Here is a 13,382-nt window from a genome sequence, read left to right as displayed (position 1 = left end):
GTTGTCCCTGAGTTGCAGTCCTGGTCAGGTGTTTCTGCTGATTGCAATTCTGACTGGGGTATTTAGGTGTGCAGTATTCATTAGTCCTTGCCAGTTGTCCATGGTTCTGGGAGGTTTTGGATCTTTGTCTGGTTCCTCCTGCCTTGCTGCCAATTCAGCAAAGATAAGTGTCAGGTTTTTGTTTCTGTGGCACACATGCTGTGTGCTTAATAATTCTGTGCTATTCATTTGTTTTCTCTTGTCCAGCTTAGACTGTGTCAGTGTTTTCTCAGTCTTGTTGGATTCTCTGGAGTTGCAGATATACGCTCCACATCTTTAGTTAGATGATGGATTTTTTTGTATTTTCTGCTGTGGATATTTTTGGAAGGATTTTAATACTGACCGCTTAGTATTCTGTCCTATCCTTTCCTATTTTAGCTAGAGTGGCCTCTTTTGCTAAATCCTGTTTCCTGCCTGCGTGTGTCTTTTCCTCTACTACTCACAGTCAATATTTGTGGGGGGCTGCCTATCTTTGGGGTTCTGCTCTGAGGCAAGGTAGAATTCCTATTTCCATCTATAGGGGTATTTAGTCCTCCGGCTGTGTCGAGGTGTCTAGGATTTGTTAGGCACACCCCACGGCTACTTCTAGTTGCGGTGTTAAGTTCAGGATTTGTGGTCAGTACAGTTTACACCAACTTCAGAGAAAGTTCCATGCGGCTCCAAGGTCACCGGATCATAACAGGTGAGTAAAAAAAGGAGGAAAGAGGTGTGGAGAAGAAGGAGATGGAGGGGTAGAGAGGTGTGGAGGAGAGAGAAGAGAAAAGTGTAGAGAAAGAGGAGAGGAATGGAGAGTGAGAGAGAAGGAGGAGAGAAAGAGTGACAGAGAAAAAGGAGGATAGAGAAGGTGGATTTATCCCCCCTCTGCAGTCCATGCAGAGGGCATGGTTGGAACTATGATGCCTTCTCCCTGTAGGGAGGGACTGGTCGTGCCACACACTGTGCAAAAATATGGGGAGGATCTGATGGTTTAATACCTTTCCCCATTTATACAAAAATCACTTCCTGGTTTGCTCACATATCTTTCTGTACCACCTAAATGATGTAAGCTCTGCTGCTACTGTATACCATGTATCAGCATTCAGCAATTTAACATCAGCTAACTTCCCTTATTTTCCTTTCTATGTCATGCCATTCCGCAGCTTGAAGTCTGCCATTCTTATGAATTTCACATACTTTATACCTTCTAAAATTCTTCACGTACTTAACACCTTCGTGTTCTACCACTATCTGGGGGACCGTTTTCTCATCAGGAAGTAAAAGACCCTCCTGTTGCTTGGCCACTTTTTTTCCCATTTCAAAAATAAAAAGGAAAAACAAACAAAAAAGGAAAAAAAACAGCAAAAAAACTTCAGAAAGATTGTTATATAAAAACACAAAAAATGAAAGGAAAAGGAAGCTTTCAAAAAATTGATGCAAGAAGTTGAAACCAAAAGAATACCATCAAAAAACCTTGGTGCACGACCAAAAAACCTTAAAACCTTGATACAGAAAGAAAAAACTTTTTTTTTATATATATATTTTTCCTTTTTTCAAAAAAAAACCCAAAGAGATAGAAAGAAAAACTTTTGGAAACTAAAAAAAACTGAAAAAAACTTTAAAATGAAAAAAAAAAAAGACAGAAGGAAAATTTTAAGAAGAATAAAAATTTAAAACGGCTTCCTCTTTTTTTTTTTCCTTCTGTGCTCAAACACAGTTAGACACACACACTTCCCCTTTTCTCATGCTGCTATATCCAATGCCACTAAAATCACGTATCTGAAAACAAGTATGTCACAGCAAAAATGATAGATACCATTTAGTTTCACCTCTTCAAAAATGGCTACACCATAGCCAGCACTGCAGAAACAGGAAACTTTAAAAAACAGATTTGACAGTCTGATTTACAATGGATATATCTCTACTAGCATCGTGGAGAAGGAAAAAGAGGAAGAGAGAAGAAAAAAAAAACTTCTCTATACAATTGTATGCAATTTAAAGGAGCAATACGTGACACGAAAAGAACAGACACAGACGTCCGTGAGATACCATTTTTATTATTTTATGACACGTGCAGGTTGCGCTGGGAACAGACTACTGCCAATCGCACTGGACACACCTGTGCCCAGGCCACCTGAGTGAGAAACACAACAAGCGGAAAATCTACCACCTCGGTCTGGTCATCCTGACTAGCTTGCCGACACTATGGGAATCTGCAGTAGCCCTCTAAGTTATCACTACCTGTGCCTGGAGCCACCTGCCCCGGAACTACCTCTTCCTCCTTTGCACGGAAATCCTGCAATAACTTATCGAGCGATTTGACCTCCTGCGGTCTGTTACCCAGCAACCACAAGCAAAACAGTCACCGTTCCATCCAACTGTCTCCCGGATCTTACACAAACATGGAACACATACACGGCACACAGCAGACACCTTGATCCCAGGGTTTTGGATACGGGCTTGGACTTTTTACACTACCTGGGAATGCGGTGGTGACCACACCTGACCGGCAAGAGGTATAGACCTTAGGAATTGACCAATGGGGATACCCCTTTTAGTGTGGAGAGGGTGGAAGCTATCATACCTGAGCAGGCTGTTCATCGCGGTGGATTTGCGATACAGATCCGTGACCAGACGTTCGTCTCGAATGCAGACTTTTAAGTCCAAAAAAGTTCCTAAGGATCCGTCGCAACTGCACCTTGGATGAGGACTTCCTAACACAGTCAAGGGCACTTACCTCTAGATTTAGGCAGCGGGGTTATCCTAAAAAGACCATCTCCCAGGCCTTTCAGAGGGCTTCGGGTATGAATCAGGACCTATTGATTTCTCCTAGTGCTCGCCATCAAGATAATAGTGTCCGTTTCATTACGGATTTTAATGATCAATGGGATTGGATAAGAGGTGTCCTAACATCCCATTGGGACATCCTTACCACTGACACACAAACCTCCACTCTTGTCACTCCCCGCCCTACCTTGACAGCTAAGAGGGCTCCAAACCTTGGGGATATCCTGACTAGGAGCCACTTTCTACGCCCTACCACCAGTTTGAATCGTGGCATACGCCTGAGAGGGTCATTCCCCTGTGGGGGATGCAGTGTCTGTCAATATGTTCCTGTTACCAGAGATCGGTTTATCAATCCTTTGGATTCAAAACCATACCGACTAACATCGTACATTAATTGCCGAACGGTCAATGTGATTTATGCCATCATCTGCCCATGTAATAAGGTGTATGTGGGCCAGACCTCCCAGGAATTCAGGAAGAGGGCACAGAAGCACCTGTCCACAATACATCTAGCGGCATCTGATACCAGAAAAGGCAGGATGGTGTCCCCAGTCGCTTCGCATTTTTTAATTGCTCATGGTGGCTCCTCGGCTCATATCTCATTCTTTGGTTTACAGAAAATCTTTCCTAACGCCAGAGGAGGAAACTTGAAGAAGCGGCTGTTGCAAACTGAGTCCCAGTGGATCTTCAATCTACGGAGTCTTTCCCCCACTGGACTCAATGAGGAATTGCTTTTCACAAGCTTCCTGGGATGATTTTACTGGAGCCAGGCTCCATGAATTGGACACTAAGGATGAGGACGAGGGACTATGAGTGGCTTTGGGACCTTCATAGGAATCTTGACCTTCAATATAAGAACACCGGTTCTCTCTCCCCCTCATGGACGCTGTATTCTTTGTGGACTCACGCTTTGCCCACCCGTTTTGGCTTTCCCCATATCTTATGCAACTATTTTCATGGGTTGTGTACCATGTTTGGCAACTCATACGTATATTACCTGTGCCATAAGAGGATTGGTTACCATATTTTGTCATGTTCTTTCATCATGTACCTGCTCATGTGGGGTGGGGGTCCCTTGTTCATAGAGACTTAGCTACTAAATTGGGGGCCTCGCTGTTGTTCCCTTTATATTTGTCTCTATATATAACTTTATTATTTCTCTATTAAAATATTCTTTAAGCACTTTAGTATCACATTTTTGTATATATAGTGCATACACATACTTATATTTCTCATATATTTTTGTATGAATGTATGTGCATTTCTATGCTTGTTATGTCCATGGAATTGGATATTTATGGGTAACTGTCATTGTAATCATTTTTACCACATTGTGGTCTCTGAAACCTCCTTTCCCTGCCCCCTTCTATTTGGGGTACTGTGTTAATTTGCTCATCTCGCATATGTGGTTTCCAATCTTATAGCATATATGTCCCACTTGGACATTGCCCTGTCCGATCAGTCCTGCTTTTCTACCTACCTTTTTTTTTTTTTCCCCATCTGCCAGAAATCATCTTAATCTACTCACCGCTACTTAACCCCTTTCTGCCATTGGACGTAATATTCCGTCCATGTGGGGTGGGCCTTAATTCCCAAGGACGGAATATTACGTCCAGCGCGATCGGCCGCGCTCACGGGGGGAGCGCCGCCGATCGCGGCCGGGTGTCAGCTGCTTATCGCAGCTGACATCCGGCACTATGTGCCAGGAGCGGTCACGGACCGCCCCCGGCACATTAACCCCCGGCACACCGCGATCAAAGATGATCGCGATGTGCCGGCGGTGCAGGGAAGCATCGCGCAGGGAGGGGGCTCCCTGCGGGCTTCCCTGAGACCCCCGCAGCAACGCGATGTGATCGCGTTGCTCCGGGGGTCTCCTACCTCCCTCCCTGCAGTAAGTCCCGGATCCAAAATGGCCGCGGATCCGGGTCCTGCAGGGAGGGAGGTGGCTTACCAAGTGCCTGCTCAGAGCAGGCACTTGGTAACGCTGCACTGCTCTCAGACAGATCGGTGATCTGTCAGAGTGCTGTGCAAACTGGCAGATCACCGATCTGTATTGTCCCCCCCTGGGGCAAAGTAAAAAAGTAAAAAAAAAAATTTCCAAGTGTGTAAAAAAAAAAAATCCTAAATAATGAAAAAAAAAAAAAAATATTATTCCCATAAATACATTTCTTTATCTAAATAAAAAAAACAAAACAATAAAAGTGCACATATTTAGTATCTCCGCGTCCGTAACGACCCGACCTATAAAACTGGCCCACTAGTTAACCCCTTCAGTAAACACCGTAAGAAAAAAAAAAAAAAACGAGGCAAAAAACAACGCTTTATTATCATACCGCCAAACATAAAGTGGAATAACACGAGATCAAAAAGATGGATATAAATATCCATGGTACCGCTGAAAGCGTCATCTTGTCCCGCAAAAAACGAGCCACCATACAGCGACAACAGCAAAAAAATAAAAAAGTTATAGTCCTCAGAATAAAGCGATGCAAAAATAATTATTTTTTTCTATAAAATAGTTTTTATCGTATAAAAGCGCCAAAACATAAAAAAATGATATAAATGAGGTGTCGCTGTAATCGTACTGACCCGAAGAATAAAACTGCTTCATCAATTTTACCAAACGCGGAACGGTATAAACGCCTCCCCCAAAAGAAATTCATGAATAGCTGGTTTTTGGTCATTCTGCCTCACAAAAATCGGAATAAAAAGCGATCAAAAAATGTCACGTGCCCGAAAATGTTACCAATAAAAACGCCAACTCGTCCCGCAAAAAACAAGACCTCACATGACTCTGTGGACTCAAATATGGAAAAATTATAGCTCTCAAAATGTGGTAACGCAAAAAATATTTTTTGCAATAAAAAGCGTCTTTCAGTGTGTGACGGCTGCCAATCATAAAAATCCGCTAAAAAACCCGCTATAAAAGTAAATGAAAAAAATGTATTTATTTCCATTTTCCCATTAGGGTTAGGGCTAGGGTTAGGGCTAGGGTTAGGGTTAGGGCTAGGGCTAGGGCTAGGGTTAGGGCTAGGGCTAGGGTTAGGGCTAGGATTAGGGCTAGGGTTAGGGCTAGGGTTAGGGCTAGGGTTAGGGCTAGGGTTAGGGCTAGGGTTAGGGCTAGGGTTAGGGTTGGGACTAGGGTTAGGGCTAGGGCTAGGGTTAGGGTTGGGGCTAGGGTTAGGGCTAGGGTAAGGGCTAGGGTTAGGGTTAAGGCTACAGTTAGGGTTGGGGCTAAAGTTAGGGTTAGGGTTTGGATTACATTTGCGATTGGGATTAGGATTAGGGGTGTGTCTGGGTTAGAGGTGTGGTTAGGGTTACCGTTGGGATTAGGGTTAGGGGTGTGTTTGGATTAGGGTTTCAGTTATAATTGTGGTGTTTCCACTGTTTAGGCACATCAGGGGGATCTCCAAACGCGACATGGCGTCCGATCTCAATTCCATCCAATTCTGCATTGAAAAAGTAAAACAGTGCTCCTTCCCTTCCGAGCTCTCCCGTGTGCCCAAACAGGAGTTTACCCCAACATATGGGGTATCAGCGTACTCAGGACAAATTGGACAACAACTTTTGGGGTCCAATTTCTCCTGTTACCCTTGGGAAAATACAAAACTGGGGGCTAAAAAATAATTTTTGTGGGAAAAAAAGAGATTTTTTATTTTCACGGCTCTGCATTATAAACTGTAGTGAAACACTTGGGGGCTCAAAGTTCTCACAACACATCTAGATAAGTTCGTGGGGGGGTCTAGTTTCCAACATGGGGTCACTTGTGGGGGTTTCTACTGTTTAGGTATATTAGGGGCTCTGCAAACGCAATGTGACGCCTGCAGACCATTCCATTTAAGTCTGCATTCCAAATGGCGCTCCTTCCCTTCCGAGCCCTCCCATGCGCCCAAACGCTGGTTCACCCCACATATGGGGTATCAACGCACTCAGGACAAATTGGACAACAACTTTTGGGGTCCAATTTCTCCTTTTACCCTCAAGAAAATACAAAACTGGGGGCTAAAAAATAATTTTGAGGGGAAATTTTTTATTTTATTTTCACGGCTCTGCGTTATAAACTGTAGTGAAATACTTGGGGGCTCAAAGTTCTCACAACACATCTAAATAAGTTCCTTGGGGGGTCTAGTTTCCAATATGGGGTCACTTGTGGGGGGTTTCTACTGTTTAGGTACATTAGGGGCTCTGCAAACACAATGTGACGCCTGCAGACCATTCCATCTAAGTCTGTATTCCAAATGGCTCTCCTTCCCTTCCGAGCCCTCCCATGCGCCCAAACGCTGGTTCTCCCCCACATATAGGGTATCAGCGCACTCAGGACAAATTGCACAACAACTTTTGGGGTCCAATTTCTCCTGTTACCCTCAGGAAAATACAAAACTGGGGGCTAAAAAATTATTTTTGTGGGAAAAAAAATTTTGTTTTATTTTTACGGCTCTGCATTATAAACTTCTGTGAAGCTCTTATTGGGTCAAAGTGCTCACCACACATCTAGATAAGTTCCTTAGGGGGTCTACTTTTCAAAATGGTGTCACTTGTGGGGGGTTTCAATGTTTAGGTACATCAGTGGCTCTCCAAACGCAACATGGCGTCCAATCTCAATTCCTGTCAATTTTGCATTGAAAGGTCAAACGGCGCTCCTTCCCTTCCGAGCTCTCCCATGCGCCCAAACAATGGTTTACCCCCACATATGGGGTATCAGAGTACTCAGGACAAATTGTGCCACAACTTTTGTGGTCCAATTTCTTCTCTTACCATTGGGAAAATAAAAAATTGGGGGCGAAAAGATAATTTTTGTGAAAAAAAAATGATTTTTTATTTTTACGGTTCTGCATTATAAACTTCTGTGAAGCACTTGGTGGGTCAAAGTGCTCACCACACCTCTAGATAAGTTCCTTAGGGGGTCTACTTTCCAAAATGGTGTCACTTGTGGGGGGTTTCAATGTTTAGGCACATCAGTGGCTCTCCAAACGCAACATGGCGTCTCATCTCAATTCCTGTCAATTTTGCATTGAAAGGTCAAACGGCGCTCCTTCCCTTCCGAGCTCTCCCATGCGCCCAAACAATGGTTTACCCCCACATATGGGGTATCAGAGTACTCAGGACAAATTGTGCCACAACATTTGTGGTCCAATTTCTTCTCTTACCATTGGGAAAATAAAAAATTTGGGGCGAAAAGATAATGTTTGTGAAAAAAAATGATTTTTTATTTTTACGGTTCTGCATTATTAACTTCTGTGAAGCACTTGGTGGGTCAAAGTGCTCACCACACCTCTAGATAAGTTCCTTAGGGGGTCTACTTTCCAAAATGGTGTCACTTGTGGGGGGTTTCAATGTTTAGGCACATCAGTGGCTCTCCAAACGCAACATGGCGTCCCATCTCAATTCCAGTCAACTTTGCATTGAAAAGTCAAATGGCGCTCCTTCCCTTCCGAGCTCTGCCATGCGCACAAACTGTGGTTAACCCCCACATATGGGGTATCAGCGTACTCAGGACAAATTGTACAACAACTTTTGGGGTCCATTTTCTCCTGTTACCCTTGGCAAAATAAAACAAATTGGAGCTGAAGTAAATTTTTTGTGAAAAAAAGTTAAATGTTAATTTTTATTTAAACATTCCAAAAATTCCTGTGAAGCACCTGAAGGGTTAATAAACTTCTTGAATGTGGTTTTGAGAACCTTGAGGGGTGCAGTTTTTAGAATGGTGTCACACTTGGGTATTTTCTATCATATAGACCCCTCAAAATGACTTCAAATGAGATGTGGTCCCTAAAATAAAATGGTGTTGTAAAAATGAGAAATTGCTGGTCAACTTTTAACCCTTATAACTCCCTAACAAAAAAAAATTTTTGGTTCCAAAATTGTGCTGATGTAAAGTAGACATGTGGGAAATGTTACTTATTAAGTATTTTGTGTGACATATCTCTGTGATTTAATTGCATAAAAATTCAAAGTTGGAAAATTGCGAAATTTTCAAAATTTTCGCCAAATTTCCGTTTTTTTCACAAATAAACGCAGGTAATATCAAAGAAATTTTACCACTATCATGAAGTACAATATGTCACGAGAAAACAATGTCAGAATCACCGGGATCCGTTGAAGCGTTCCAGAGTTATAACCTCATAAAGGGACAGTGGTCAGAATTGTAAAAATTGACCCGGTCCATAACGTGCAAACCACCCTTGGGGGTAAAGGGGTTAAGACTTCCCTATTTGTCTCCCAGCACTTCCCCTGACGAAGCTGCGTCTAGCAGCGATACGCGTGGGGCTCCCCCCACACTCTCTGTATCCCGGGTTCGCCCTTTTCCACCTTTGACTACTGACTGCCGACGACCCATGCCACATACTGGATGACCTACTTTGGGTATTTATCTTTAACCCCTGTATCTTTTTACATCATTGTGCCACATACTTCCATCTTTATGGACGCCTTCTCTATACCTGAGTGGGTTTATTTCCCCACCTGGCTGCTTTGCTTGTCGCATCTCTTTACTTAGCTAATATCTCTTTTTTTTTTTTTATACTATTCTCTTATGCGCTTATTGGGGCCCCATTGATGGTATTAGTCTCTTTCTCTATATTAGGGTACTTTATTTATTGCAAGGTTGTCTGGGGACGCCCAGACTCTTTATGCTCATATATGTTTATATTTGTATAGATATTGTTATATTGTGGCCATTTGAAATATTGAGTCATATTTTACCTATATAAGTATCAGGGGGTTCTTATTTTTCCATATTATAGGCCTTTCCCATATATTGTTTTGGGAAAGGTATGTATATATATTCATGCATATACTTCTGTGGTATAACAATCCAATTGTGGCATGTCTTTATTGCTGTCATTTAATATCATTTATATTTGGGCTGTTTATATATGAATATCTTGGGACCAGTAGTGTGGTTGTTGTATTTTATATGTTTTTATTTTTGTGCATTTGTCTCTTTCTTTAATAAATTATTTTTGTATTGTTTGTATTTTTTTGGGCGTGCGCCCTATTTGCATAGCTTTCTTTCTCTTGTTGTTTGAGCAATTGATTATAAACTAGCTGAGTATATATTAGCTGTGGATATATGAGTATATATGATTATAGAGGAGTATACATGCAAGTGAGATCTACATGATATAAATATTTCTATCACAAGACCATCCTCATGGGGTCGGTTTCTAACCGTTTGTGCAGACACATGCACATTTGTGGCCTGCTGGACGTCATTTTGCAGGACTCTGGCAGTGCTCCTCCTGTTCCTTCTTGCACAAAAGCTGAGGTAGCGGTCCTGCTGTTGGGTTGTTGCTCTCCTACGGCCTCCTCCACGTCTCTTGGTGTACTGGCCTGTCTCCTGGTAGTGCCTCCAGCCTCTGGATACTACGCTGACAGACAAAGCAAACCTTATTGCCACAGCTCGCATTGATGTGCTATCCTGGATGAGCCACTTGTGTGGGTTGTAGAGTCCGTCTCATGCTACTATGAGCGTGAAAGCACTTCTAACATTCAAAAGTGACCAAAACATCAGCCAGAAAGCATTGGTACTGAGATGTGGTCTGTGGCCCCCACCTGCAGAACCACTCCTTTATTGTGTGTCTTGATAATTGCCAATAATTTCCATCTGTTGTCTATTCCATTTGCACAACAGCAAGTGAAATTGATTGTCAAAAAGTGTTGCTTCCTAGGTAGACAGTTTGATTTAACAGAAGTTTGATTTTCTTGGAGTTATATTCTGTTCTTTAAGTGTTCCCTTTATTTTTTTGAACAGTGTATATTGCGTACCCAATTTCTTAATGCTGCAGTCAAATGAGAGCTCCTGAATAACTGGATTCTATAAAAGTGTATTCACAGCCACACAACAATATTTTTTTTTATTTCTGTAGTGCCAACATGTTCGAAAGCACTTTACATTTCAGATGGGACTTGTACAGACACTAAACACATACCGTATTTTATTTTCTGGCGTATAAGACGACTTTTTAACCCCTGAAAATCTTCTTAAAAGTCGGGGGTGGTCTTATACGCCGGTGGGTGGGTGGGGGTTAGTGATCCCGATGACGGAGGGGGCGTCTCACAGGAAAGTTTGAGTGGAGTATGCCCCATTACCTCACATTGTAGCTGCAGCCAGCGTCAGCGTGGGGTGCTGGGGAGCGGCGGCGGCTGCTCCTCTTTGTGCCGCGTGGGTGCTGTGGGGCGGCGGTTCCTCTTCATACAGCGTCGGGGCTCTGTGCTGTGGGGCGGCAACGGCGGCGTATCTTCCCGCAGAGTCAGTCGGGGCTCCTCCGGCATCTCCTGAAATGGCAGCTGGGGGCGGCGCATGCTCAGATTCAGATCTCATCCCGAGCATGCGCCGCCCCCAGCGGCCATTTTCCCGGAGGCCACCGCATCGCAGCAATGGAGCTGCCGGCGCCTCCGGGCTTTCAGGAGATGCCGGAGGAGCCCCGACTGACTCTGCGTGAAGATACGCCGCCGCTGCCGCCCCACAGCACAGAGCCCCGACGCTCCCCAGCACCCCACGCTGACGCTGGCTGCAGCTGCAATGTGAGGTAATGGGGCATACTCCACTCACACTTTCCTGTGAGACGCCCCCTCCGTCATCGGGACCACTCCCCCCCAAAAAGGCACATTAGTCACCGGCCCTATAAGACGACATACAGCGTATAAGACCACCCCCGACTTTTAAGAAGATTTTATATTTTAACTGGAAAAGTTGGGGGGTCGTCTTATACGCCCAGTCGTCTTATACGCCGGAAAATACGGTAATTGAACAGATACCAAGAGGAGTGAGGGCCCTGTTCGCAAGCTTACAGTTTATGAGGAAATAGGGGAGACAAGAAACGTAAATGGTAAAAAAGTGCTTGTATTGTATGGTGCAGCCATTAAAATAATAAATTGGGGTGATGATAAACATCCATTGAAGGTTTGAGGTTTTTAAAAACCCCTGGAAGCTGTTCTCTATTTGTTTTTTCTTTGTGGACAAAGTACTGTAGCGTAAATCCTGTAGTGCAATTCTGTATGTTTTCTCCACAGACCACTAGTAGATGAACCTCGACATGTGAAGGTACAGAAAGGAGCTGAACCGCTAGGAATTTCAATTGGAGGTGGAGAGAGTGGGGGAATCTTTGTCTCGAAAGTGATGGTTGGGAGCATTGCTCAACAAGCCGGGCTGGAATATGGAGATCAGCTGCTAGAGGTATTGTAGCGTTTTATTAGTTATAAGTTCGCAATGTTTGGAATCTGTGTCATATAGACACAATCAGTGCCTTAATAATTGACACAAAGTAAAGCTTAAAGAGTAATTGTTGTTTTAATTCCTTCACCACCAAGGCTGTTTGCACCTTCATGACCAGGCCAAATTTTACAATTTTTACCATTTTATGAAGTGGAAGTGGTAGTTCTGGAACGCTTCAAAAAATCGAACTAATTCTGAAATTGTTGTTTCACGACAATATTTTACTTTATGATAGTGCTAAAATTTCTTTGATATGACTTGGTACGCAAAAATGACCTGACAGATTTGCTTTCAATTTGATTTCATAAGTCAATAGTATTAAGAGAAAATATGTAACTGTAATATATCTTCTATCTTAGAATCATCTGCTTCTTTGTCCACTATGACTGATCAGTCATTTTCAAAAATATCAATTCTCAGGTAAAATCTGTGTTCAGTGAAGACATATATTCCCATTACTGAGATAGGAAATGACTGTTACTACGGGTAAGATTCTATGTATAGGAGAGAGAAGAGGAGGGAGGGAAGAGCTAGAGGTACATCTTCTCCTCTCCTATCCCATCTACATAGAATCTTATCAGATCACGGTGATGAAGGTGCTTGCTTGAAGAAACACACATGTAGTAATCCGAGAATGAAGACAAAAGTAGGAACACTGTTTATCGTGTCATAAAAACCTTAGTCCTTTATTTACGAATACTTTCCATGGACAAGGTGTATAAGGACAGGACAAATGCGGGCATGCAGGCAAAAGAACAGGACTACAGCCGTTTTGCGTATAACGTGTGTTATACGCGAAACGGCCGTAGTCCTGTTCTTTTGCCTGCATGCCCGCATTTGTCCTGTCCTTATACACCTTGTCCATGGAAAGTATTTGTAAATAAAGGACTAAGGTTTTTACGACACGATAAACGGAGTGTTGCTTCTTTTTTCTTTGTTTTTGGATTACAAAGTCACTTATGTTCATGTTTATTATTGATTTTTTAAATAAAGATTAAAATGACAGTTACTCTTTATAGATGCACATCATTAAAAATGACCCATTTAAGTCAGGGTTAGTGCATCTGTGGTTAAAAAAAAACAAACGCAATAATTTTTTCCCATATCACAAGTTTTTTTTAAATCTGACCCATTTTTAGTAATCGGAATTTTTAACACACAAGTCGAAAGAAAAAATTATATATACAGAGTCTAAAATGTAATGGGCAAAGTACATTGGAAAGAATGACCTTTCCCTCTCCAGCCCGTCAAACCACAAGTAGACCGTCATATCACGATATTTATTAAAAAAATAATATTAGCAATCTTGCAATTCATACTGTGTATGGTTTCTGTGGCTTTTTTTTTACACTTGTTCTTATTG

At 42.6% G+C, this 13,382-nt stretch overlaps 1 protein-coding gene across 3 annotated transcripts in view; it reads left to right on the top strand.

The window, feature by feature from the left end:
• Positions 1–13,382, top strand: part of DLG5 (discs large MAGUK scaffold protein 5) — a 679,445-nt gene that overhangs the window by 569,984 nt on the left and 96,079 nt on the right. For all 3 annotated transcript variants that reach the window (XM_069753072.1, XM_069753075.1, XM_069753073.1), the window contains one exon: positions 11,818–11,980. In XM_069753072.1, coding sequence (XP_069609173.1) covers positions 11,818–11,980 — 163 coding nt within the window. The remainder of the gene's footprint in view (positions 1–11,817; positions 11,981–13,382) is intronic.

This window comes from Ranitomeya imitator, chromosome 2 (assembly GCF_032444005.1).
Source record: "Ranitomeya imitator isolate aRanImi1 chromosome 2, aRanImi1.pri, whole genome shotgun sequence".
Taxonomy (NCBI): domain Eukaryota; kingdom Metazoa; phylum Chordata; class Amphibia; order Anura; family Dendrobatidae; genus Ranitomeya; species Ranitomeya imitator.
This window is presented reverse-complemented; position numbering and strand designations above follow the sequence as displayed.